General features: G+C 42.3%; 1 protein-coding gene across 1 annotated transcript in view; it reads right to left on the reverse strand.

Moving 5' to 3' along the window:
• Nucleotides 1-23,993, reverse strand: part of GRID1 (glutamate ionotropic receptor delta type subunit 1) — a gene marked incomplete at its 5' end in the record, with an annotated part of 689,879 nt that overhangs the window by 84,532 nt on the left and 581,354 nt on the right. Inside the window, 2 exons of the mRNA XM_081328616.1 lie at nucleotides 10,608-10,727; nucleotides 10,925-11,086. Coding sequence (XP_081184742.1) covers nucleotides 10,608-10,727; nucleotides 10,925-11,086 — 282 coding nt within the window. The remainder of the gene's footprint in view (nucleotides 1-10,607; nucleotides 10,728-10,924; nucleotides 11,087-23,993) is intronic.

The following is a 23,993-nucleotide window of genomic DNA, read 5'->3' on the forward strand; positions in this document are numbered from 1 at the left end:
CTGGTATAAATGCGTGAAAAGGGATGATCAGATCTCACATTACTCTTGAGTTCTTATCCAAGCAACTGCCTCAGCCCTGTAGTAATTCATCTAACTCAATTGCTTTTGAAACTAATTACTCCGTAAAGCATCTCATCTAACTCTAAATGCTATGCAGCTATTCCTTTGCATTTATTATATATAGAAGGCTCTGTAGATAGAACAGAAGCATACTTATATTTCATGGTTGCTATCTGGCCTGTACTACAAATCCAGAAGAGTATCATATTAACCACTCTCTTAATTTTGTCATATGCCTTTTTGTCTTGATATGGACTATTAATAATGATGGGAGTAGATTTTATTTTGGGACACTGTTTAGTAAACTCATGAATTAAAATGGCAACAACTCTTATGCATCTAAAGCAATCAGTAATTTGCAACAATCAATAGTTTGCAAGTGTAATTTTGAAGGAGTTAATGAAGGCTTCAAATGCCAATAGGGCAGTTCATTCTCAAATCAAAAAACAGATCCTGATAAATAATATACTATAGTAGTGGTATTTAGCAGAATTTGCATATAAAATTATATAACTCAGGAAGAAGTTCATAATTAAAACTTGGTTTTCTTTTTTTAAAAAATGAGGATTCCTTCATCAGTATTCTTAGATTTATTTATTTATTTTGAAAACAATCTGGATATTTTGTGAATATTTAGGTACAGAGATCATTTTTGCTTCCCCCCAGCGAGTGAATTTTATATGAGTAAATTATAATGCTTGCATTGCAAACACATCATCAAGGTTGTGAAACCTCTCCTTCCCCAGTTTCTTACCACCCAGAGAATTTAGATATGCACAAACAAGAAACAAAAATTTTAGAGGAACAGATATGTTTTTGGGGCTATGCTAAGATGCTTTAGCTATGATCTCTATGGAGTATCAGATAGCCATGAGGTTAAGAGGTTTACAAATCTGCCCTCAAAGAAAACCTTAGTAACAAATATGGTAAGGTAAAGGTAAACGTTCCCCCGCACATGCGTGCTAGTCGCTTCCGACTCTAGGGGCCGGTGCTCATCTCCGTTTCAAAGCCGAAGAGCCAGTGCTTGTCCGAGGACGTCTCCGTGGTCATGTGGCCGGCATGACTAGACGCCAAAGGCGCACAGAACGCTGTTACCTTCCCACCGTAGTGGTCCCTATTTTTCTACTTGCATTTTTACGTGCTTTCAAACTGCTAGGTTGGCAGAAGCTGGGACGAGTAACAGGCGCTCATTCTGTTACGCGGCACTCGGGATTCGACCCGCCAAACTGCCGACCTTCTGATCGACAAGCTCAGCATCCTAACCCACTGAGCCACCATGTAATCTAACTTAATTTCTCTCTAAAACCAGCAGTCAGAAAGTAGAAGGACTGGGGCCATAGAAGTCATTATTTGTTGAACTTAGAAACTGGTCCGCTGCTTGCTAACTATACTGGCATATCATCAAATTATACTGTAGAGTGGGCTACATTGATAGACCATACTGATAATCTGTATCAGTTAATGAAGCACAGGAGCATGTTAAATAATTTCAGCAACAAAACATAAATGTCTTCTGTTATTACACTTCAAAGGAGATAGTAAATATGCAGGTAATAAAAGGGGACAGTTTGTACAAACTTAACAGTAAGAGAATGTAAGAAAGAAAAGGAATTCACTGAAGGAGATGGAGTAAGATGGCAATTGGTCAAGTCCAATTTGGTTATTAACAGTATGGATGTATACAGTGCTTTTTTTGTAAAAGAAAAAGGTGCCGGAACTCACACATGTCATACAACCCGCCTTGCCTACCCTACAAGGTTCCATCCAAAAAAGGTGCCGGAACTCCGTTCTGAGCGTTCTATGAGGAAAAAAGCCCTGGATGTATATGTCAAGTAAAAAAAGAAAAATAGCTTGTAGAAAACACAAATGTTGTGATTCAGGGTCAGCCTGTGGGTTTGGCAGTTGGGTCGGACGATTCAGAGGAGGAGGAGGGGGGTGTTGGAGAGGTTGCTGAGGGGGTTGGAGAGCTTGCTGATGAGAGCCCTCAGCCAGGCCCCACCTGGTTACGATGCAGACCCAGCTGTGTGAGCCTGACAGCGTGGATGAAGATGACCCACAGCTGGCCCTGTTCAAGGATGCCCGACGCAGGAGGCAGTCAATCAGGAGTAAACAGAGGAAGGCAATGGGGCACCTCGGAAGGAGGCAGAGAGAAGCCACGCCCTGAACTGTATAAAAGGGGAATGCGTGGGAGGGCTGGTTTGCTGAAGGCAACCACTTGAATAGCTCCTGTTTCATGGTTCGTGTTTGCTCTCTTTGCTCTGTTTATGTTTTTATGTTAATAAATTTGGCAGGCTTAGTTCCAGCCTCTTGCCTTCTTGTAAAAGGGGTTGTCCCTGCCTTATCTGCAGGGCTGGTAGCAGGCTGGTACAGAACAACAAAAGTGTTGAAAAATTGTACATGAGTTGTCACAAATCTAATCTATGCCCATTTATAATTGCTGTCTGCTTTAGATTTTCAATTTAGGTGCTATACTAGACTTTGTTGCTGACTTCAGTTGCTTAAGAAGGATTTTATGCTGAAATACAAGGACATGAAAATCAAAATGGAAAAGCAACAAAATGTGGGGAATGGTGATTTTTTTTTTTGGGGGGGGGGTATTTTAATATAGAAAAAATTCCAGGCACTTAGCAGCTAAGTTTGTGAATTATTAAACATGTTGGGAAGTATGATTGGATTTGATTGTAACCGTTTCAAACTACTGATTCCAATTCTATGTATCTGGCACCTTGCAGGCATAATGTAACATTTGCTACAAACGTTGTATTGCATTTATATACTTCACGATTGATTCTGTTGCAGTGCTGAAAACTCCAGAGTCTAAAGATTATAAATAGGCCCCAATTTTTGATGAGCATGATTTATTTGTCTCAACTTCAGTTTCTTTTTGCAAGGCAAAACATCTCTGGATGAGCCTGCTGTGGGCCACTTTGATGTAGCTTTATATGACGTAGCCCTTCAATTTTGCTTCTTTGGTGGACCCTGGAACTTTCCATCTTTATTTTAAATTCTCCTTTATTCAGGGTTGATTCCCCCCACCCCCGCTTTTTTTTGTTTTGTTTCCTGTGGTGTTCTTTCACTTAGCTTATGCTGGTTTTTCTATTTATTGTTGGCTGTTTTCATTCATTCAAGATTCTGTAAAAGTTCTAACAGCAAAATTAAACTGCAAAGCTCTCTCTATTAACAATCTACTATTGTATTTAAAGGGACGCGGTGGCTCAGTGGGTTAGGATGCTGAGCTTGTCGATCAGATGGTCGGCAGTTTGGCAGGTCGAATCCCGAGTGCCGCGTAGCAGAGTGAGCACCTGTTACTCATCCCAGCTTCTGCCAACCTAGCCGTTCAAAAGCACGTAAAAATGCAAGTAGAAAAATAGGGACCACTACGGTGGGAAGGTAACAGCGTTCCGTGTGCCTTTGGTGTCTAGTCATGCCGGCCACATGACCACGGAGACGTCCTCAGACAAGCGCTGGCTCTTCGGCTTTGAAACGGAGATGAGCACTGGCCCCTAGAGTCAGAAACGACTAGCACGCATGTGCGGGGGAACCTTTACCTATTGTATTTAACTTGTAGAAAGCCTTCAATGGCTTCTTATCTAGAAAAAATTCTTACCTACCAGAGATGACTGAAATTGTTATCTCTGATCTGAGATAATGGATTACCTGTTAACTATCTTTTCTTATGCATAGAAGATAGATGACAGATTAAATTGGTTGCAGATAGATATGTAGAAATTTATAAATTGTAGGCCTGCTTGCCAAGGAGGGGACATGACTACAGTATTGTTGTAATATACTTCAACTGGGGGGACAATATATGTATATGTGTTCTTGTCTTTTGTAACACACTTTTTAAAAAATCTAATTTTGTTTTGTTTCTGTAAATTTTCTTTTTTTCCCCCAGCTTGTATTTTGACTTTCTGAATAAAATAAAATTAAAGAAAATATTGATCAAAAAAAATCCTGTTTCATAATTCACAGGTATCAGAGTTAAGGTCCCCAAGCTTTACAATCAATATCCATGTGGTCTTTGGAGATAATGGAAGACGTCTAGATTGTATTTAGAGACCAAATATAGGAAATCATTCTTTTAAATTCTATTGTTTCATTGTCACTGTATCTTTATTCTGCTTCTACATTATTTCAACCTTCACCTTTAGAATACACACCTGCGCTTGCTTCCATGTTTGTTCTTTCTTAGAACATACCAACCAGGTTACCTAGCTGGAAAGTGTCACCCTACAAGAGAAGCCATTTTACCTGTCCATGCCCAAGGTTAGTCATCTTCTACATGGTTTACCTGGAACAGGCATGTTTTTTTTTAAACCGTGAATAAACACAACTGTTTCATTCCTAAGGTGGACTGAAGCACAATTGTTGCAGCCAGAAGTGATTTTTGGAGGGTACCTTTCGCTTATATAGCCTAAAGTTCTAGTCACTATGGGAAACAGTGGAATATTTTTGAAAAAGATTGAAGTATTGTTCTGCTCTTGCTTTGGAAACTGACTTAATAGTCTTAGTATCTCAGTACAATGGCTGAGGGTGTTTAAAAATTTTATTCTCTCTCTCTCTCTCTCTCTCTCTCTCTCTCTCTCTCTCTCTCTCTCTCTCTCTCTCTCTCTCTCTCTCTCTCTCTCTCTCTCTCCTTCCCTCCCTCCCTCCCTCCCTATTTGGAATTGTTTCAAAACTGTAATAATAAGGCTAACCAAATAATTAACAAGGAAACACATGTAATTGATCACCCTTGTACATTTGCTTAAAAAAATGACACATATCTTTCCCTCTGAGATAATACAGTGTTTTTCATGGGCCTGTTATTGCATTTTTAAGTTCTGAAGACCACCTCACACTCATTCTGCTTCATTTTCTGATGTATCGTAAAGGTTCTTATTTAAGAAACAAACTTAGACTGCTGTTCATCTCTCAGAAACAACTCCGGGCAACTAACTGACTATAAACACAATGGACTAAAAACAAAAAGTCTGCTTCAAATCACAAAGAGCATTGAGATCTCAATAGATTTCACCTTCATCAATCAACTTCTTTTAAATTAAGCATCTCAAATATGCAACAAGCTTCAACAATCTACCCTGTTTCCAGAAATAAATAGTATCTTAGAATTTTCATTACTCTGATATGTTAGTTAGATGATTCCCTTCTCTGGCTTTAACTCCAAGGAGTACTGCAGATTTTGTAGCACATTTGTAATTTTACCAGACACCATCACAGATATATTTTTTTTTAAAAAAAACAACCTTCAAACTGGATATGGGCCATAAATGGTTGGGTCTGTTGTGCTACTATTTCTAAAAGAAATGTGCTCAGCTTTCCATGGAAGGAACTTCTAAATGATGTGCCCCATTTTTAAACTTTCTTCATTACTAATCATGAGAGTCATTAAAAAAAAAGTAATAAGGACAAAGGCACCAGATATCTCAAAGGAGGTCTTCATAAGTGTTCTGCTCCAAACAAGAGAATCAAAAGCATTATCAGAGACTACATCTGCATGCTGCTTTGGAAAGAGCGAAGCGAGCTAGGAAGGTTGATCTAAAGAAACAAGTGATATTTTAAGAAAGAAAGGCTTAAAATGGAGAAATGAATAGCTGGGGATAAATGCTACCACTCAGAGCAGGCTCTTTCTTGCAAAATACAGCAAATGCTTTGTCTGCATACCGTGGGGAAGGGGAGCTTGAGAATGAGTTGCAAAGGTTGACTTTTTAGAAGGCAAAATTATGTGTGGAGAGGCACAGGGGTCCACGCAACTGTGGGGTTGGCTAGTCTCTTGAGATTCCCCCCCCCCCGCCTGCCTATAATAATCCAATGTTAAATGTCCATCTAAGGATTTTTTTCTTCACTTTTTGATGTTTAATTCTCATTATACTGTAATTTGAGAATTTTTAACCTTAATTTATTTTTTTTAATTATTGCCAGCAATTTCTTAAAATACATGTTTAAAAAGAAAATATATGAGCTCACTGCATATCCCTGTCCTGTCTTGCCCTTCAAGAATTAAAATAGTACTACTAATAAAATAAGAATTGTGCAAATCTGTCCAATCCTGTCTCAGGTTTATACTCTCTGACTATAAAAAATAAATAAATCATACATTACTTGGCTTTTCTTTTTCCAAGTTGTCTTTTAGTGGGTCAATGTCACCTGGACTTGATGTTATGGAGCTACTGCAGTGCCAACCAATGGATTTCCAGAGGATTTCCAGATCCTTAACAAGGCGCTGCGCTAGAGGTTACAAGGTGCTGCACTAGAAGGAGAATGAATCTAATTCTTATGTATATTTTATCACTATGGAAATTTCTGCTACATAGGAAATTTAGGATGTTAACCTGATAAGTTCCAGGCAGCGCTTAGGGACTCGCATGCACCCCCTGCTCACAGCTCGGCGGAAGCCTTAGTGGAAGCCTGGGAAAAGGCAGCCACGGAGGCTCTGGACCGAGTTGTACCCTTGCGGCCTCTGACCCGGCGCAGATCCCAGCGAGCCCCATGGTTCACCGAGGAGCTCCGGGAGATGAAGCGTCGGAGACGGGGCCTAGAGAGCCGTTGGAGGTCCAGTCGATCCGAATCCGACCGATTGCGACTAAGAATCCTCACCAGGTCTTATCTCGCTGCGATAAGGGTGGCAAAATCCAACTACTTTTCCACCCTCATCGCGTCCGCAGATAATCGCCCAGCTGCCTTGTTCAGGGTGACTCGCTCCCTATTAAACCAAGAGGTGAGGGAGGAACCCTTGCAGGGTCGAGCCGAGGAATTTGGTCAATATCTGCTGGATAAAATCGCTCGGATTCGAACTGGTCTGGACTCCAACTGGGCTGAGATGGAAGAACAAGACATGGACAGTCTTGTCGACGTCATCTGGGAAGAATTTGATCCTGTAACTCCTAAGGAAGTGGACAGGATTATGAGAAGGTTAAGCTCCTCCACATGCTTACTGGACCCGTGCCCTTCCTGGCTGGCCTATGCAGCTCGAGAGGCGACACGAGGCTGGTTCCTAGCGGTCATCTCTGCTTCTCTGAGTGAGGGTCACTTCCCCACCGCCTTGAAGGAGGCGGTGGTGAGACCTCTCCTCAAGAAGCCCACCTTGGACCCATCCTCTTTGAATAACTTTCGTCCAGTCTCCAATCTTCGCTTCCTTGCGAAGGTTGTTGAGAGCGTGGTGGCGCACCAACTTCCTCAGATCCTGGATGAAGCGGTTTATCTAGACCCGTACCAATCGGGTTTCAGGCCGGGCTACAGCACGGAGACGGCATTGGTCGCTCTGATGAATGATCTCTGGAGAGCCCGGGACAGGGGCCATTCCTCTGTCCTAGTCTTATTAGACCTCTCGGCGGCTTTCGATACCATCGACCATGGTATCTTGCTGCGACGCCTCAGGGGACTGGGAGTGGGAGGCACGGTTCTGCGTTGGTTCTCCTCCTTTCTCCAGGGTCGCTCGCAGTCGGTGCTGACAGGGGGACAGAGGTCGACCCCGAGGCCTCTCGCTTGCGGAGTCCCTCAGGGGTCGGTCCTCTCGCCTCTCCTGTTCAACATCTACATGAAACCGCTGGGTGAGATCATTCGCAGTTTTGGAGTAGGGTACCATCAGTATGCTGATGACACCCAGCTTTTTATCTCAACTCCAAACAATATCAGTGATGCCCTAGACGTGATGTCCCGCTGCCTGAAAGCGGTCCGGGAATGGATGGGGAGAAACAGGCTTCAACTGAACCCGGACAAGACTGAATGGCTGTACGTACCGGGAAACCAGGAGATTCAGAACGTCCCACTGCTTAACATTGGGGACAAGTTACTTCCCCCTGTTGATAGGGCCCGCAACCTGGGTGTCCTCCTAGACTCGCAGCTCTCCCTGGAAGACCACATTGGAGCTGTGACCAAGGGGGCCTTCTCCCGGGTTCGACTAATTCGCCAACTACGGCCTTATCTGGACCTGGATTCCTTACGTACAGTCACCCATGCCCTTGTGACATCTCGCCTAGACTATTGTAACGCTCTCTACATGGGGCTGCCCTTGAGATCCACTCGGAAGCTTCAACTGGTGCAAAGTGCGGCGGCACGGACACTCTTGGGAGCCTCCCGATACTCCCATATCACACCTCTCCTCCGTGCGCTGCACTGGCTTCCGGCTGCCTTCCGTGTGAAGTTCAAGGTGCTAACGATGACTTACAAAGCCCTACATGGCATGGGTCCGGACTACCTTCGGGAGCACCTTCTGCCGATGTCAGCACCCCACCGTCCTGTGCGCTCCCACAGAGAGGGCCTCCTCAGGGTGCCACCGCTCAAGGAATGTCGGCTGGTGGCCCCCAGGGGGAGGGCATTCTCAGTGGGTGCGCCAGCCCTCTGGAACACCTTACCAACAGAAATCCGGATGGCCCCTGACCTCCGTACCTTCCGTCGCGACTTAAAAACTTTCCTGTTTCAGCAGGCTGGCCTGGCATGATAGCGTTAATTGGGGTCCCAGTTTGTGTTCATTAGTGTTTCTTATTATTTTTATTGTTCGATCTGTATACCTTCCTTCCTCTGTACACCGCCCCGAGTCCCTCGGGAGAAGGGCGGTTTATAAAAACTATAATAAATAAATAAATAAATAAATAAATAAATGTTAGGATGCTCACGATACACAAGATCATGTCAACTTTGCCCAGAGTTTTCTTCCTCTTCTAAGTGAAATCCCATGAGAGAGATTGGGTGTCAGGGGCTAAAGACCAGAGCCACAATCTGAAGGTCCAATTAAAGTGGTTTATTACTAAAAGCCAATGCACAGGGGTTCTCTCAACTAATGGATCGCACCTGCTTGGAGTTTGATAAGGGGTCAAGACAATTCAAGGGAGGTTGGACTTAGTCTACATCAGGGGTAGGCAACCTCGGCTCTTTTATGACTCATGGACTTCAACTCCCAGAATTCCTGAGTCAGCCTAGCTACCCCCTGCTCTATACTGTGGCTACATAGGGATTCTAAGATGATCCCTCTTTTGACTCCACCCCCAGATTCTGCCACTCCTTCTCCTACATTGGGTGAGACAATGATGGAGGGCAACCTTCCTGCTCTTTATAAATTATATGGCAAAGCTTCCAGAAATGTTTCTTCTTCCTGGGAATGTTACCCATTATTTCAAACCCCAAAGAAATAAAGCCCAAAGAGGCTTTGTGTGGCCTCAGTTCTCCCATAAAAGTTGCATGTATACAACACCTCCCAACTCTTAAAATATTAGTGTGGAACACATTGTAAAGTCCACTCAATGGAAAGAAACAAGGTCAACCAGGACAAGAGAGACCCACATAATAAATTCAGATCCAAGTCCATAAATAGAAAAAGCTTATGCAGCTGATCTTCTAAGTCTCAAAGAGGAGCTAAATAGAGGCAAAAAATAATAAATAAATGCATAAACATCGGCAGACCATTCAAGCTCCAGGCAAAACAAAGGATATCCTGTTATGGTTTGCTCCATTCTCAGTCAGGCTGCAGGTTATTTAGTTGCTTTTAATGCATGCAGTTGCATATAACTTTTAATGTATTTAATATTTAATATTAGAGAGACATTACTTCTCTGCCATAAGACCTTTGGGAATGGATAGCTTGCATTGGCCAGCAGAGTTTAGGGAGAGCCTAAATCTTTCCTTTCCAGCTATTTATTCCTGCTATTAACTGCTATAAGGGACGCGGTGGCTCAGTGGGTTAGGACGCTGAGCTTGTCGATCAGAAGGTCGGCAGTTTGGCGGGTCGAATCCCGAGTGCCGCGTAACAGAGTGAGCGCCTGTTACTCGTCCAAGCTTCTGCCAACCTAGCAGTTTGAAAGCACGTAAAAATGCAAGTAGAAAAATAGGGACCACTCCGGTGGGAAGGTAACAGCGTTCCGTGCGCCTTTGGCATCTAGTCATGCCGGCCACATGACCACGGAGACGTCCTCGGACAAGCTTTGAAACAGAGATGAGCACCGGCCCCTAGAGTCGGAAACGACTAGCACACATGTGCGGGGGAACCTTTACCTTTACTTTAATGGTCTGGATCACTACCTATCCCTTCATAAGTTGAGTGGGTGGGGGGAGTAGGAGGAGGCAGGAGGAGAAGATTTGGGGAAATATCTTAAAAAGGAAGATTAACTCTTCTTCAATCTCATGTGAGAAGGAGTATAAGCAATGAAAACACTAGCAATGAATAAACACAAAACTAGGTAAGATATAAAACATTTTTTTCAGGTTTCATGTTTTATCAATAAAATGTTTTCTCCATATCCGCTACATGCAGGGTTTTACTGATAAAACAGAGGGACAATAAGTTCCCTAATTAGGACCGTATCACAGTTATGCCTGTTATGTTACAATTTACCTAACATTGTGTTACATCTTTATCTCTAGTCAGTGCACAATGGTGCTGGATATAAGAACATCTCTATAAAGACACGCTCGTTCAAGACGGCACAAGTGGACAAAATTAATGCCTTTAGAATTGAAAAAAAAAACCACAAACATTTGTACTGCAAAAAGACAGCATGTCCTCCAGATAAACTGAAGGGGAATGAAACAGAAGAAAGAAGAAGAATTACCCTTCGGACATCTTTGCCAAATGTTTCACTGTAGCTCGTTCCAAGAATTTCAAACTGGACGTAGGGATTGGCGCCATCTTCTTGGAATTCCATAATGCCTGTCAATCCACTGATATGACCCTTAAAAAAAGAGTTTCACCTAGTTGAGTGACAGAGAAAAAAAATGGATTTTGTTTTTCTCCCTCCCCAGGGTTTTCTTTCAAACCATCTGTGTTTAAAATATTTAGTGTACAACCATTTGCCTTTCTCCCTTGGGATCAAGAGCTGACCAACTTGCTTGGCCTATACTTCTTGGAAAAGCAGGTCCATTAGATTACCTTCTTGATCGTCTCCAACATGGATCGGCCTCCATTCCAAGGTTTGGTTGATTTTCTCATGCAGTTCAAGCTTGCCATGCTGTGCCATTTCCGGTCTTCTAGCTTTCGGTGGAAAGCGTTGGCCAGCATAAGGACACTGTCGTAGAGATAGAGGTTGGAGACCTGTACATGGAAACAAAGCTAAATGGTTGGTACTAAATTGCTGAAGGACACATGGAAAAGGTGGAGCATGATGGAGAATGTGGATATAAAGTGAATGAATTGCAAAAATAAGCCTGCTTTCTAAGTAATTATTTATTGATTTCCTCTTTTATCAGAAGAACCTGTAATGCGCTCATCGGGGACAGGATCAGCAATATAAAGCTTGCAAAACCTAATTTTCTTTCCCGGTTTCAATTGACCTTCTGTGCAGATACTCCTCTTCTTTAAACAAGGTCTGCTTCTCTTTTAAAAGACTGCTCAATGCCTGTTTAAAACAGAACTAATTGTCTTCTAGGAGAATGCTGAACCCAAGCATATGGGAAGTCCATGTCATGCCTGACCCTACGTTACCAGCCTAGTGCTTTCCTAAATTAGCAGTGCCCAGTGATCTACGGGCAAATGGGAACAATCAGATGTGGTGTCAGCTCTGCCTGGCTCAGCTTGGAGCCTCACAGGCATCCTGCCATCAAAAGAAGAAAGGAGGGGAAGGATGAAAGGGAAATAAAGCTTTATGTGTATGCGTGATAGGAAATCGGAGGGAGGGAATGACAGGTGATAAGGATCAGAGCAGCTGGATACTGTTTGCACCAGCATCCCATTGCCAGAGACCCTGGATTATCCCCAAATGTCTCAACAGTTCTCAAAACATCTTGGCGAGCTCCAATTGGCTGAAAACAGACTGGTCATTGGGGGAGGGATTGGCTGGGAGCAAATGTACACCTTATTTTTGTATGTAGCGAGCACGGTAGATTTCAGAGCTGACTTGACTTTACTGCAACCAATATCCTTAGTAAAAGAACCCTTTGCCTTAACCAATGGAGTCAAAAGCTGTTCTTTCCTGGCTTCCGGTGGCGACGCGACGCCGAAGACAGCCGTTTTCGGGCTGCCCGCTCCGCAGCTGTGTTTTTCCATCGTAAACAGCGCCGATCAGCTGTTTAGATGGATTTGAAGCCCCCTCCTCGGGAGAAGAGGAGGGGGTGAGGCCCCAGGTAGGGGTTGAGCTCTCCGGGGCTGCCTGAGCTGAGAGTTTGGGCGGCTGAAGGATTGAGCCCCCCCGAAGCCTGGGTTGCTCCGAGCTGCGCAGCGCCCCTGCTCCGGGATTTATGGAGCAGAGCCAGGCGTTAGCAACCACCCCTGCCAAAAGGAAATACTTTTGATTATCAAGATGCAGGCAGAGCGGTACAGGAGGTCAAGGTGATGTGGACTCTTATCTTTACTCTCTAGCTCAATGGATTTTATAGCTTTAAAGTGAAAGTGCGCAATAAGTGAAAGTGGGGGAAGATGGCAGCTAAAACTTCTAAAGCTCTTCGGAGTGCGGGGTCTTCCCTGGTGCAACAGACCTCATTGCAAGCTTTGCTTCCTCCTGCACCTCCTCCGGCATTGACGCTTAAGGATTTACAAGATGCTCTTGGAAAGCATTCACAATTGATGTCTGACATGATGGATGAAAAGCTGAAAAAGTTGGAGGAGAAACTGGAGAAGAAGATGGAAGAGAAGTTTAGAGCAATGAGGGTGGACATGTTGTCTATGATTGAATCTGTAGCTGAATGTGTGCAACAGCTGGATGAAAAAGTGAAGGATCTCAGTCAAAAGAACTCTATATTAGAAGCAAAGGTATTAGAAAATGAAAATATAAGGGATAAAATGGACGGAGAATTGAGCCTTGCTCAGTATCATCAGATGCAGTATGCTATTAGAATCAGGGGTTTAAAGGAGAACTGTAAAGAAGATTTAAAGCAGCTGATTTCTGAGGCTCTGGAAGGGGTATTGGGCCAGCCAGCATCTGAAATTGAGGGAAATATGGACAAAATTTTTCGTGTAAATTCATGGATTGCAAGACAAAGGAAGTTACCCAGAGATGTGGTGGTCTATTTTACAAAGAGAATAATTAGAGATGAAGTTATTCAAGCTGCTTATGATACTAAACTGGTAGTGGCTGAGCAAGAAGTCTTGGTTTTAAAAGAGATTCCTCCGAAGATTTTAAGGAGAAGGAAAGATTTTGCATTTTTAGTACAGGAACTTAAGAAATGTGATATTAAGTTTAGATGGGAGATTCCAGTTGGACTGGTGGTGACGCATGAAGGTAAAAGACATCGTCTGGTTACTGTGGCCCAGGCACGTGATTTTTATAGCAATGTGTTAAAAGCAACCCCCCTATCATTTTTGGAAGCTGTTAAGGGATACGGCGAGGGAAAGCTTCAAGATGTTGCAGACAGACAGATAGAGGACAATGGTGTTGGAGGGGATCAAGATACAGTTTCATTGGATGTTGCAGGAGGCCAGAGGAAGACGCGTGCTGCCCTAAGAAGAGCGAGACGAGAGCAAGAGCAAGACCAGCAGATAGTTATGGAATCTCCAAAGTGTATTTACAGTGAAGATGTGGGAGGGGCGCGGTCCAAAGAAGTTTTGGGGGTCATGACAGACGTGCTCCAAAAGTTTTGGGGCGTTAAGATTGCTGATTAAATTTTTAAATTAGTATCTTAATGGATTAAATTTGTCATAGAGGAGAAAGAAAGTTTTTTTTTAATATTTAACACAATTTAAGATGGATGTTATTTGCTTGTTAGAAAAGTATATTAGGGTTATGGACTAAAAGTATGTGTTGAACTAAGAATGGGTATGCAAGCTCCTAATTAACAACAAGTTGTCTTACAGACTGCTTAAACCTTTTTTTTTTACTCTTTTTATTTGAACTCAAGGATGACTTGGAACTGCGAGACATTTGGTGCGATACATGCAAGAATTATTTTTGATTATGGTTTAGTTTGGTTGGAGATTATTAAGGCTAATAGATAGGCGCTTTTGGCGCGTAACTGAGAATTTGTTTTTTTTTTTTCTTTGAAATTAATATGAATAAGGACTGGGATTAAGAAAATCTATTCTGAGTAAAGCTCCTTTCTGTTTTTCTCTTTTTCTTTTTTACTTTATTTGTAATATTAATATTGTTTGTATTCATTTTACATGAGCTAGAAGGAGATAGAACTAATAGTTTATTGCTGATAACATAGGGGTGCTTATGTTTGTTTTTTGATTTTATACCCTGTATTTAGCTCTGGGAAGTCGGGGGGGGGGGAGGAGGGAATGGGGGGAAGGGATAGGGAGGGTTGGGTGGGGGTGGGGGAGGGGGGGATTAAAGTTAAAATGTATTGTAAAACTTTTTAAATTAAAAAAAAGCTGTTCTTTCCTAAGGGATTCAGATTGGGGCAGGTCTGACATCTGGGTAGATTCACTGAGGAGACCTTGTAAGAACATTTCTATAGGAAATGTACAAATGTACAAATGTACAAAAGGATGTACATTATTAGAAAACCAGAAAATCTTAATCTTAACACATCTCTCTGGGGGTATAAAAGAAGAGGAGACAGAGCTGAAGGTGGTGTGAAGTGCACCATCAACTTGGAGTCATTACGTTCCCATAAATGGTCCAAGGTCAACCCCCTTGAATTCCGATGATGCTTACTTGGCACCAATTTAGTGCTGAACTAACTCTAGTGTTGACTAGATTTTTGTGTATGAGCTTGGGCAGTAGATCTTTTGAACTGCAACGTAACTTTATGGTCCTAATCCTTTGCACCTGACAGGTGGGGTGAGTCAGGGTAGGGAGAGGTTGAGATGAATGCTAGGAAGACATGTCTTCTAAAAACAGTTCACATGGCATCTTCTTGCCACAACTGTCATAATTAACGGGACATGAGTCTGAACCCAGAAGGTAGATCACTGCAGTGGTTTAAAAAAAATCACGTATCAAATGTAGAAGTCTCTAGTATACATGGCAGCATCTTCAGTTGCTAATATTTGGGGGAGGGGGAGCGGATCAGAAAAATCAACTGCCTGAGGTATTAGAAAGTCATGAGGACTCTAAAACAGGGCTTTTCAACCAGTGGTAGATTGGCACCTGGCAGGTGGTATGCGACCATCCTAAAAAAGTGGTAGCGGGGGAGGGGAATGAGCTGAACTGGTGGCAGTACCGCAGAAGCCTGAGCGAGAGATGGCTGGAGCTGCAGGGATGTCAGGGCTCAGCGGAAGTGCCAGGATCAGTGCTTCTTCGGGGCTCTCAGGGATCAGTGGAAGCGTCAGGATCAGCACCAGTCTCCAGCTGGAGCTCGGCGCTGATCCTGGCACTTCTGAGCCCAGAAGAAGCGCCGATCAGCTGGAATGTTGCAGCATCTCCAGGGTCTTGTGATTTACATTCAGATGCTTGGCAACTGATTCATATTTATGACGGTCACAGTGTCCCGGGGTCATGTCAAGTGAGCAAAACCTGCTGCGACCACCCAGCAGATGGGGGGAATAAAAACCAAACACCCCCCACCCCCGCTGCCAATCCTCAACAGAAATGCTCACAACAATGAAAACCTCGGACAGAAGGAGGCAAGTATCTTGCTTGGCTGTGGCTTGGGGGGCACTTTTTTCAGTGCCATTGTAACTTCAAAAAGTCACCAAGCGAACTGTTGTAAGTCGAGGACTACCTGTACTTCATCACTTTTTTCCTTTTTTTTTTTTTGGTCATCAAGTTTTTGACACCTTGCTAGGCGACTGGTGGTCCTCGGATGTTGCCAGATCCTGAAAGTGGTACAATGGGTGAAAAGGTTGAAAAGCCCTACTCTAAAACATTTGGATAAATGGATATTACATGTCACCAAGATTGCCACTAAGTCTACTTCCACCAACGTTGATAGGGCAAGCTACTAGGAAATAAAAATAAGAGCCAACTCCAATCCCTTCTAGCACTGAAGATGTTACCCAGTTGGATAATGAAGCATCTACAAGAAAACCATCAAGCTCAGAGAGCACCAAGGACCCCACAGTTTCAAAATGTTTCAAAAGTTCAAACCTTTTAAGAATTATTTTGAAAAACGTTTCTAGGTTAAAATTGATGTTCAGTTGTCACATGTGCTGTGATGTGTGCTGTGTTTTCTCTTTCAGTGCCTTTATTGATAAACCAAACATTAATAACAAATCTCTTGAATCTTTGCAAGGAGGTTTGTTTGGAAAATGATTCTTCTTTAGAGTTTTCAAACAAGACAAGACAGATGTGCCTTTGCCAACAAATCAGAGTTTGAGGATGCAACTTTCTGATTTACCACCTCCTTTCTTTCATCTGCTTTCTTGCCAGCTTGTCATCCTTAACTGCCAGATGCTTTGTTATTTAAAATCTAATTTATGTCTTCTCTTTAGGACGGAGTCAGATTCTCTCCCAGATGGCTTTGGCATATGTGTTTCCATGTTGAGTAGCATCTCCACTGATGTTACAGAGAGAAAAAATAGAAGGTCCGGGAGTTCCAAAGGATTGCAAGAGAAGTCTGATGTATAATTTGGTAGGAAAGAATAAAGTAAGAGAGATGCTTTCAACTTTGCTGGTAGCAAAGTGCAAGACTATAATTAGAAGACACAACTTTGGATTGTGTGAAGCTAAACAAAACAGATTACAAAACAACTCTGAAAGAGAAATGAAAATAATGAAAACAAAATCTGTTGGGATTACTTCACCCAGATTAATGTATAGTTTTCAAATCATCCCAAGAAAAGAATGAATGAATATATCTATCTATATATATCTATATCTATATCTATAGATATAGATATAATGTTTGTTAAGCATTCAGAATACACTTGCTTAGTCCCAGACGCCAAAAAATGTACACACACACACACACGCACACACACACACACACACACACGCATCTTTCTGGGTATGTGTGCATGTATATTATATATAATTCAACTGTCAACCTGCAGTTTCCAGCAATTGACTGGGAGTAGAAGCCCAACCAAATTAGATGGCAACAGGTTGCAAAAAGCAAGAATAAAGATTGCTAAGAGATAGTTAATCACTGGACCAAAATTGTATGTCTGTATGTATATATATAAAACATGTAGTTATCTCCTCCTTTGAGGTTGATTCATTGTTATAAACAGATTCATTCGACTGAAGTGGCATAGGAACTTTGCCTGTGCATAAAAATAATCTAAGAATAAATAAAGGGATGATTTCTACATTAATACTGATAATCATTTCCTCTGCAATATTACCATATTTTTTTGCCTTTGACTCCCACTTAATAAATGAATGAATATGGGCCCTGTGGCCATCTTCAGAAATAACCCTCACCAGGGCTTTTTTTCTCATAGAACGCTCAGAACGGAGTTCCGGCACCTTTTTTGGATGGAACCTTGTAAGGTAGGCAAGGTGGGTTGTATGAGGTGTGAGTTCCGGCACCTTTTTCTTTTACAAAAAAAGCACTGACCCTCACCATTTCAGTTGGTATACTCTAAGGAGTATTTTTACTCTTTCCTTTTTCTGATCAGCTGAACGAAACCCCACAATTCTATTTCAGACTTAAGGTCAACTTAATTACCTCCCAATTTCTTGTCCCCTTCCTTCAGATTAAGCGAGATGCCTGACAGCTATCTTTCTTCTTTAATGCTACGTTCACAATCCCGTATTGCTGTTTGGGCAACAACAACAACAACAACAAAAGGAAAAAAATAAATAAATAAAATCCTTTCTCCGATGCCCTCAAGATTAAATTGGTTGTTTCTCAAACAAACATCTCCCTGTGTCAGAAATAATATTTACGGCATCTCAGCTTTGTTGCCAGAATGAGGCTACTGTGAAGAGAGGACCAAAAAAGTTGTGGGTTTTTTTTTGTTTTTGTTTTTTGTTTTGTTTTTCATGCTCATTTCCTCGAGCAGCACCACCAATTCCAATTTGCTGGACTTGCAGGCAGACGATAATCAAGAATTCATGTGAGTTTGCTGCACTATCCTGCAGTGACTGCCCAGGTGGTCTCAAGCATGAGAAAAGAGGAAATTAAGGAATTATCTTTCCAGCAGAGTGCTTGAATTGTTTGAAAAGGAACCCAAAAAAAGAAAACAAGGTCGCCGCTTCGCCTTGGGGAGGCGGTCTCTTTGGCAGGCCTGCTCTTCATGCTTTGGAAAGAGACACTAATTTCATATAAATGAAGTGAGGCAATGCTTGTCTGGGTTCTCTCTCTCTCTCTCTCTCTCTCTCTCTCTCTCTCTCTCTCTCTCTCTCTCTCTCTCTCTCTCTCTCTCTCTCTCTCTCTCTCTCTCTCTAGATGACCTCCAAGGTCCCTTCCAACTTCTTCTTCTTCTTCTTCTTCTTCTTCTTCTTCTTCTTCTTCTTCTTCTTCTTCTTCTTCTTCTTCTTCTTCTTCTTCTTCTTCTTCTTCTTCCTCCTCCTCCTCCTCCTCCTCCTCCTCTTCCTCCTCCTCTTCTTCTTCTTCTTCTTCTTCTTCTTCTTCCTCCTCCTCCTCCTCCTCCTCCTCCTCCTCCTCCTCCTCCTCTTCTTCTTCTTCTTCTTCTTCTTCTTCTTCTTCTTCTTCTTCTTCTTCTTCTTCCTCCTCCTCCTCCTCCTCCTCCTCCTCCTCCTCCTCCTCCTCCTCCTCCTCCTCCTCTTCTTCTTCTTCTTCTTCTTCTTCTTCTTCTTCTTCTTCTTCTTCTTCTTCTTCTTCTTCTTCTTCTTCTTTTTTCCTTTCTGTTTACCTTTTTTTAACACCTGAGAAAACCTTTCCATATGCACTTCATTGGCGTCGTTATTGTGGTTGGCCACACAATCTTAGCCAGTTTGGGGGAAAATTCTTCAAGCAACAATGAGACAAGGCTGAATGAAAAAAACAAAACAAAAAAAAACACCAAAAACATGGTGTAGTAGTTCCTCTCCGTAAACATATCTTGGGTCTTGGAGTACCAGCAGTAGCAGTGAAGTTGGAGGTGGCCCTTTCTCATGCTCCAATAAGAGGCTGGGAAAGGTCAGGGAGGTAAGATCTTGTTGGAAGAAAAGTCTTCATCGTGGTTCAGTCCAAGCTGGGAATAAACATGGCGACTGCTTTAGGAAGAAGGTTGCAGTTTATTGAAGAGGAGAGCCAGACAGGAAGATGGCTCTGGCAGAAAAGAGAGTGAACATATGTAGGGATTGGGGTTTTATACCCTCTGGAGCCTTTTGTTTGGAGCTGCTTCCTGTTACTGTTTGAGGCTAATTCCTGTGTCATGTATTCTGAGCCAAGTCTGGGTTTACCCTTTTGGTATCTGTCGGTTAATCCTATTATGTCCCGTCTTAGAGTCTGGGTGGGGTATGTAGATTTTTAGGTGTCTTTGTCTTCTTAATCTAGCTTTAACCTTCCTGAGGGTTTACATCTGCATTTGTACAGAGCTGGTTTCTGCTTGGGGGAGGGAGACCTGGGGCTATCAAGAAAACTGGCCATGCTTTTCTGCCTCTTCAAGATCCTTTTAGGAAATATATTTTTCTGCCCTTTTAATATTTCCTTCGCTGGGGTCTGACTTCCCACAATCTTGGGGGCTGTATTTGTTCCAAGAGCTTCAGCAGAAGACCTGTACTGCTCCACTGAAAAATGTGTTGCTTTGCAGTTGTGTTTGTTGGCCTCTCTGCCAGCTCAGCAGTTCATCTGATTGGTGTTTTCTTTCCTTGGAAAGAAACGAAGTCATGACATTTGGTCTCTCTTCAAAGGAAGTATCTCCATTGAAATGATGTTGACAAATTCAGCAAGAGGCTGTAAGCCAAAGTCAGAGTAGCTACTTCTGACTGTAGACCATGTGTGGGCACCCATTTCTATTTTATGACCCTCAAGTACCCCAGGAACTGTCAACATGTGACAGCAAAGTGATAACTATGATTTTTCTTTGTTGTTCTAATTCTTAGTGCCCTCCTAAGCATCTCCAAAACCTTTCAACTGATTATAAATGTCAATGTGATTGAAGGGAGAAACTCATAAATACATATCGAATCATCATGTTCCTGTTTCCCACAAAGCAGTTGTGGGCCCTAATAGATAACGATTGAATAATTGGTTAATCCTATCCATTTCAGCTTTAAATCCTGTTTCTAAGGTGGATGGGCTTGCAAGATGCATGCAATTGTTGAATGATTTAAAACACCAGGATCAAATACCATTCCAGGCAAGCTGATACCATATGAAATAATAGAGGCCCATCGTAACAACGAAGGAGCAATATTTGCAGCATAATTAGCTTCTGATTGCTGCCTGGCAATCAGTGGAGGTTAAATGATCTGTGCAGATGGCTCGCCGTGGTGAGAAAATGGGTGTTTTTAGGGTAGAATATTGTATTTCCCTGGATTACAATTCTGCAGAGTCTGTTGCAATGTCTACCTCGTTATGTTTCACGGCATATGGAGTGCTGGTGGAAAAACTCTCACACTTGTCCTGCAGAGGCTGATGGTTTTAGGCAAAATGTTGATTTGGTCTTTTAATTATCTGAGCTCAGAGTCTCCGCTTCAACGTCTCCCCTTAGCTAGTGCTATCCCTCTTCGTTTAAAAATGGTTCTCTACTTTTCCTGGCACTGCAGCTCTTCAAGCTCCTTCATGCAATACATCATCCTTGTTCTTCTATCTCTGCCACCTACTAACAAAACTCAGACAGAAGTAACCTGAATATATATATATATATATATATATATATATATATATATATATATATATATATAGGTAAAGGTTCCCCCGCACATGCGTGCTAGTCGTTTCCGACTCTAGGGGCCGGTGCTCATCTCCGTTTCAAAGCCAAAGAGCCAGCGCTTGTCCGAGGACGTCTCCGTGGTCATGTGGCCGGCATGACTAGACGCCAAAGGCGCACGGAACGCTGTTACCTTCCCACCGTAGTGGTCCCTATTTTTCTACTTGCATTTTTACGTGCTTTCGAACTGCTAGGTTGGCAGAAGCTGGGACGAGTAACAGGCGCTCACTCTGCTACGCGGCACTTAGGATTCGACCCGCCAAACTGCTGACCTTCTGATCGACAAGCTCAGCGTCCTAACCCACTGAGCCACCGCGTCCCTTCATATATATATATATATATATATATATATATATATATATATATATATATATATATATATATATATATATATATATATATGTGTGTGTGTGTGTGTGTGTGTGTGTGTGTGTGTGTGTGTGTGTGTGTGATATGCCATGACATATAAAGACATATAATATAAAGACAGCTCAAACCATTCTCCAAATCTTCTCTGTCATTGGAATTACCATGTCTCTTTATTTAAACATCATATTTATGTTGTTACCTAGTTTGGGTAACAAAATGTCTTCAAGAATACAGCCAAGATCAGAGAGCACCAAGGACTCTTATAGTCCTCCTCCTCCTCTACTCCAGGAGTTCCAACTCCTGGTTTGTTGATCACTACCAGTCCATGGCTTGTTGAGAACTGGGCTGTTGCAGTGGTGGGCGAGTGCATGAAGCTTCATTTGTGCATGTGTAGGATCTAAGTTGTGTGCCTAATACCATCCTCCCCTCTCCTTCACAATCCCTCCTTCTAGCACTGATGATGTTACCTAAATTGGCTAATGAAACATCTGCAACCCCCCCAAAAAACAACAACAACCAAGCTCAGAGAGCACTAAAGACCCCTCGTTTCAATCCTGAGCTACAATTATTCAGCTCTAGAAGTTTAGATAACTAATCTGGGAAGAAGAAGGTCAAAAAAGCTCCTCTCTAGGAGTGCTCAGAGTACATATTTATTGATGCTAGTACTCTGCTTTAGTTTGTTAAGATTGCTGTCTTATGGGTGAGGAACAGTAAATAAAACTGCTTTGAAGAATTTTGATATGTCTTTCTTGGGTTTTGGAGCCAATGAATTATGGGAAACAAACATTTGAGAGCAGCCAATGAATTAGACTTTAAAAGAAAGGGAGGGAGGGACAGACTGGATTGCACAATTTTTAGAACAGAGAAATAAAGCAAAATTCAAATTGATTTAGTCCGTTGTCATATACAAGTAATTTGACAGATACAATTTTTACACATCTATTTTCTGCTACTCTATCCACTCTCATTTTTAAATCTTGAATGTCCTCTATCACTTTAAGTCTTAAGTCCTCTATCTCTTCTTTCAGAAGCTCTTCCATAGTTTAATGGATTACCCTGTCAAGATTTTTTCTTGATATTTCCTTTTCTCCTCTCCTTTTCTCCTCCCTTAAATAATCTCACTCTGTCTCTGTTGTTCATATCCTCAAGTAAGGAACAACTTTTCAATCACTCTTGGTTGTATATCTAAATTCACACAGACAAAATCAACATCCTTCTAAAATCGGTAAAGATTTCTAGAGAACACAGGTACAGATTCAGTCAAAGCCAAATGTGAGTGTGTTTGTATGACTGTAGACATACATTAATTAATAAAAAAATCTCTGGTTTCATATTTTTTTTAATCTCAGACTTTGTCACTTTTTTTCTCAGATGGTTCTTCCTCTGAAAAAGAGAAAAAAAGCAAAAGAGTTGAGACATCAGAATGACCTAATTCTGGAGAAGCCAAACCTCAGGATCAGAAAGATACCAGAACTGAGTTTCACAACTCTTGATTGTACCAAGGTGGTGTCAAGAGCTTCCTGTATTTGACCTTTGATTGAGACGATGTCTGTGACAACCTCTCTCTAGACTGCTGTCAACTCTCACCTGAGAATCTGAGAGCCTTGGTGGAGCAGTGGACTAATGCCTCAATTCCACCCTGTTGTTGTTAGTTGCGAAGTCGTGTCCAACCCATCGCGACCCCAAGAGCCTTGGTGGAGCAGTGGGCTAAAGCCTCCTTACGTAACACCAGCTGCCTGCAATTAGTGCAGGCTCGCATCCCACCAGGCTCAAGGTTGACTCAGCCTTCCGTCCTTCCGAGGTAGGTAAAATGAGGACCCAGATTGTTGGGGGCAATTAAGCTGACTTTGTAATAATGCCGCTTGGGGGGTGTATGAAAGCCCTAATAAGCAGGCATATACTGTACATAGAATGAAGGCTACTGCTAAGCTTGTAAGCCGCCCTGAGTCTTCGGAGAAGGGTGGGATATAAATGGAATTAAAAAAAAAAAAGAATCTCAAAATCCTGCCTTCTGCTTGGACCAGAAAATCTGATCACTCTGTCTTACGTCCTTACCCACTGGCATGAAATGTGTCTCTTCTCAACCCTGCAGTGAACTGCTGATGTTTTAGACTAATTATTTTCATATGACCAACTCTTTCAATACTTGGAGAACTTCACTGTTTTGCAATCCTCTTCTAGCAAACCTCTGCAAGATTTGTAGACCCATTGCTTTTCTTGCCTCACTAGCAATCAGCACATGACACTTTTCTTTTAAGAACTGGGAACTTGGAAAGAATTTATGTCATCTAACCAAAAAAGGATCCCTTTTCAACAGAAAGGAAAGAACAGATAGAAAAGACTACTAGGATGTATATACCCAGAGAGATATTATATCACTGTGAAGGGCCTTCACAGTTCTTCCAAAACAAAAGCTGTGTTGGAAAAGCAACATTGGCCATGATTTTACATGTTGTTAACTGTCCTGAGGAGAGTGCAAAAGTTGGCTTGAAACTTAACATTAAGAAAACCAAGATCATGGCATCTGGCCCTCTCAATTCCTGACAAATAGATGGGGAAGAAATGGAGATAGTGACAGTTTTTATTTTCCTGGGCTCCAAGATCACTGCAGATGGGGACTGTAGTCAAGAAATTAAAAGATGCTTGCTCCTGGGGAAGAAAGCCATGGCAAATCTAGACAGCACATTAAAAGCAGAGACATCACCCTGCCAACAAAAGTGCGTATAGTCAAGGCTATGGTCTTCCCAGTTGCAATGTATGGCAGTGAAAGCTGGACCATAAGAAAGGCTGAGCGCCAAAGAATTGAGGCCTTTGAACTATGGTGCTGGAGAAGACTCCTGTCAGTCCCTTGGACTGCAAGGCAATCAAACCGGCCAGTCATAGAGGAGATCAACCCTGACTGCTCTTTAGAAGGCCAGATCCTGAAGTTGTAGCTCAAATACTTTGGCCACCTAATGAGAAGGAAGAGGAGCCTAATGCTGGGAAA

Source organism: Vipera berus (assembly GCF_964194415.1).
Source record: "Vipera berus genome assembly, chromosome: 5".
Lineage (NCBI taxonomy): Eukaryota > Metazoa > Chordata > Lepidosauria > Squamata > Viperidae > Vipera > Vipera berus.